The 4,115-nt window shown below is 42.9% G+C and overlaps 1 protein-coding gene across 1 annotated transcript; it reads left to right on the plus strand.

Annotated features, from left to right (window-relative positions):
• The first annotated feature begins 2,658 nt into the window (after nt 1-2,658).
• Nucleotides 2,659-3,102, plus strand: LOC141640947 (uncharacterized). The gene has a single exon (XM_074449626.1). It carries the CDS (start codon nt 2,659-2,661, stop codon nt 3,100-3,102), a length of 444 nt encoding a protein of 147 aa, XP_074305727.1.
• The last annotated feature ends 1,013 nt before the right edge of the window (nt 3,103-4,115 follow it).

Genomic DNA, 4,115 nt, shown 5'->3' on the forward strand with positions numbered 1-4,115 from the left:
AAAGGGAGGTAATGAAGGAGTACTACAAGGAACAAAGGGCGGATGCTATTCCATGGACAAATTTCAAGGCGGAAATGAGAGATGAGTTCATCCCGGAGCATGTCCGAAGCAAACTCCAGGCGGAGTTTGATAGCTTTGTGTTGGTCGACGGGATGACGGTGCAAGAATACTATGTGAGGTTTAATTAGCTCTTGACCTATGTTGAGGACCTACACCGTAGTCCTTAATTGTTAGCTCTCAAATTTGAGAAGAGGCTAATTCTCAAGATCTTTGAAAAGCTTCCGGTGGGGGTGTTCGTGGACGTGAAATACATGTATGCTAGGGTCGAAAACGCCGAGAGGTTGGTCAATATGACCAAGGAGGCTAAGGAGAGGGTCATAGATAATTGAAAGGCCGAGTGTGAGGGAGGACGAGCCCATCAAAAGAAGTTTAATTACCATCAAGTTAAGTCACATTCGGGTGGACCCAATGGAGGCGGTTATGCAAGGTCGAGCGAAAATGGGGGAAGACCCATGGGTGAAGGCAGAGGAGTGAGATGCTTCAATTATGGTGGCATTGGCCACAAAAGAAATGAGTGTACAACCACCGGGCGAGGGTCCAATAGAAGATTTGGGCAATGGAGCTCCTACCAAGCTCCTTCCCAAAGGATGGTAAGCAATCGAAACTTTGGATCGTGGGGCAACTCAAGGAACCCAAACTCCAACTTCCATGGCGGGTATGGAAGAGAAAACTTCAACCGAGATACGCCATCTCAAAGGCCGAGCTACAATGGCAGACAAGCTTTGGAGGCAAGGCCGACTACTTCGGCAAGCACCGTGCAATGGGCGACCAAGACTAGTGGCAAGCTCTTTGCCATGGAGAAGAAAAGCGCCGAGGAGGATGCTCATGTTGTCTCCGGTATATTTCTTGTTAATTCTCATTCTTGTTGTGTTTTGTTTGACTCGGGGGCTATACATTCTTTTGTGTCTAAGAGTAATGTGTCGACGCTAGGCTTGGGGGTGGGTGAGTTAGTGAATGACAATATATCGCTACCTTCGGGGGAGTCCGTTGTGTGTTCAAAAGTGTATATAGGGGTGTCGGTTTTGGTGCAAGAAAAACCTTCCAGACAATCATTTTGAATTCCCTTTGGAGGGGTTTAAAGTAACTTTGGGGATGAATTGGCTAAGTAAGCACACGACGAACATAGACTGTCACCAAAAGAAAATAGCTTTGAAAGGACCCAAGGCTATTAAAGTGTCGTATAAAGGTTACTTGGTTAAACCCAAGGTGAAACTCGTTACTGGTGATGACTTTAAAGTCATGTTTGAAGAAGGGTTGTCCTATGCCTTTGTTCCATGTGTAGGACACTAGCATGGAAAGGCCCCAAGCTCAAGGTATACCAATATTGGGAGAATTTGCGGATATATTTCCGGAGGCGTTACCCGAATTACCTCTACCAAGAGAAATAAAGTTCAGTGTGGACTTGAAACCAGGAGAGTGACCAATCTCTAAGGCTTTATACCGTATGGGTCCAAAGGAGTTAGAAGAGTTGAAGAAGCAACTTTTTGAATTGGCGGATAAGGGGTACATTAGTCCTAGTGTTTCATCATGGGGAGCACTGGTTCTATTTGTGAAGAAGAAAGACGGTAGCAAGAGGTTGTGTATCGACTACCGAGAGTTGAATAAAGTCACCATCAAGAATATGTACCCGTTGCCAAGAATTGATGACATATTTGATCAAATTAGTGGGCCCGACCTATTTTCCAAGATCGACTTGAGATCGGGCTACCATCAATTAAAAATCAAGGATGTGGATATTCCAAAAACCGCGTTTTCATCAAGGTATGGACATTACAAATTTGTGGTAATGCCGTTCGGGTTGACAAATGTCCCGACCGTATTCATAGACCTCATGAATAGGGTATTTAGTCCATACTTGGACAAGTTTATGTTGGTGTTTATAGATGACATCTTGGTCTACTTTAAGACCAAAAAAAAAGCATGAAGAGCATTTGAGGACCGTGTTGCAAACCTTAAGGGATCATCAACTCTATGCCAAGCTTAGTAAATGTGAATTTTGGTTGGAGAAGGTGGCTTTGTTAAGGCGTGTGGTGTCAAAGGAGGGAGTATCTGTGGATCCATGCAATATAGAAGCTGTGTCGAAGTGGGAGGCACCAAACAATGTTGCGGAAATAAGGAGTTTTTTTTATCTAGCCGGCTACTACCGAAGATTTGTGAAATATTTATCAAACATTGCTAGGCCATTGACATCATTGATAGAGGAAATAAAAACGCTTCAAGTGGAACGGGAGTTGTGAGACGGCCTTCTTAACCCTAAAGGAGCGCCTAACCACGGCTCTTGTGTTAGCCTTGCCGAAAGGAAGTGAGAATATTGAAATTTATATCGATGCTTCAAAGAATGGTTTGGGATGTGTTCTCATGCAAAATGGTAAAGTCATTGCTTATGCATCGTGACAATTGAAGCCATATGAGGAGAATTATCCAACATATGACCTAGAATTGGGAGCCGTTGTGTTTGATTTGAAATTATGGAGGCATTACCTATAAGGAGCAACCTTTAAGGTGTTTTCCGATCAGAAGAATTTGAAGTACATTTACACCCAAAACGAGTTGAACATGAGGCAAAGAAGATGGATATAACTCATTTGGGACTATGACATGGAAATAGTATACCATGAAGGGAAGGCTAATGTAGTAGCCGATACTTTGAGTAGGAAGTTGGTTCACTCTTTATGTACTGCCTTGTCCATGCTAAGGTTAAAGGAAGAAATGTTAAAGATGGGTATTCATATGATCCGAAAAGGGGAGGCAATCGGTGATTTTACCTTGGAGCCCGAATTATACGATGAAATACGAGAAAAACAAGCAACTGAACCCAAGATTCAAGAATGGAAGGGAGCCTTCAACAGGGGTGAAACATCAAGGTTTGAGTTGCATGTGGATGAAAGTATTAGGTTCAAAGGGAGATGGTTCATACCAAATTATGAAGAGCTAAAGAAGAAGATTATGGATGAAGCCAATAATACACCTTACTCGGTTCATACGGGTGATGATAAGTTGTACAAGGACCTCAAGAAGACGTTTTGGTGGTCAAATATATAGAGGGAAATGGCGGACTTCGTGGCGAGATGCTTGACTTCTCAAAGGGTAAAAGGGGAGCACAAGAGATCACAAGAGAAAGTTCAACCTCTATATGTGGCGGAATGGAAACGGGAATCGATATCAATGGACTTCATTGTGGGACCACCTAGGACTCAAAAGGGCAACAACATGATTTGGTTTATTGTGGATAGGCTTACTAAATCGGCTCATTTCATACCAATGAAGGATACTTGGAGCAAGGTGAAACAAGCTAACACCTACCGAAAGAATAAGGTTAAGCTATATGGTATACCAAAGGACATTGTGTCGGATCATGATTCTAGATTCATCTATAGGTTTTGGCAAGAATTGCAAAATTCAATGGGTACTTAATTGAAGATGAGTACGACATTTCACCCGGCCACAAATGGGCAAACGGAGAGAACTATTCAAACTCTTGACTACACATTGAGGCCTTGTTTAATGAAATTTGGGGGCACTTGGGAGGAAAGGCTATATTTGATTGAGTTTTCCTACTACAATAGCTATCATGTAAGCATTGACATGGCCCCATTTGAAGCTTTGTATGGGAGGAAGTGTCGAAGCCCAAGATGTTGGGATGATAGCACCAAAGCCGTCTTGTTGGGACCTCAAATTATCCAAGACAGGTTAGACCAAGTGCATATAATCCGAGAAAAGATGAGAGTGGCACAAGATAGGTAAAAGAGTTATGCCGATTTGAGAAGAAGCGACATTAAATTCGCTGTGGGAGTTATGTCGATTTGAGAAGAAGCGACATTAAATTCGCTCCCGACCTGGTTTGGGCCGGGGTGTTACAGACAAGGTTCTACTCAAGGTTTCTCCGATTAGAGGTGTGATGAGATTCGATAAGAGAGAAAAGTTGAGACAAAAGTTCATAAGGCCATATGAGATATTGCATAGAGTCGGGGAAGTGGCCTACCTTTTAGCACTTCCCCCGGCACTTGATTGTGCTTACAATGTATTCCACGTGTCTCAATTGCGGAAGTATATTA

Source organism: Silene latifolia, chromosome 2 (genome assembly GCF_048544455.1).
Source record: "Silene latifolia isolate original U9 population chromosome 2, ASM4854445v1, whole genome shotgun sequence".
NCBI lineage: Eukaryota > Viridiplantae > Streptophyta > Magnoliopsida > Caryophyllales > Caryophyllaceae > Silene > Silene latifolia.

Coding starts and splice junctions, on each gene's coding strand:
- LOC141640947 (XM_074449626.1), top strand. CDS start 2,659: ATGGAAATAGTATACCATGAAGGGAAGGCTAATGTAGTAGCCGATACT.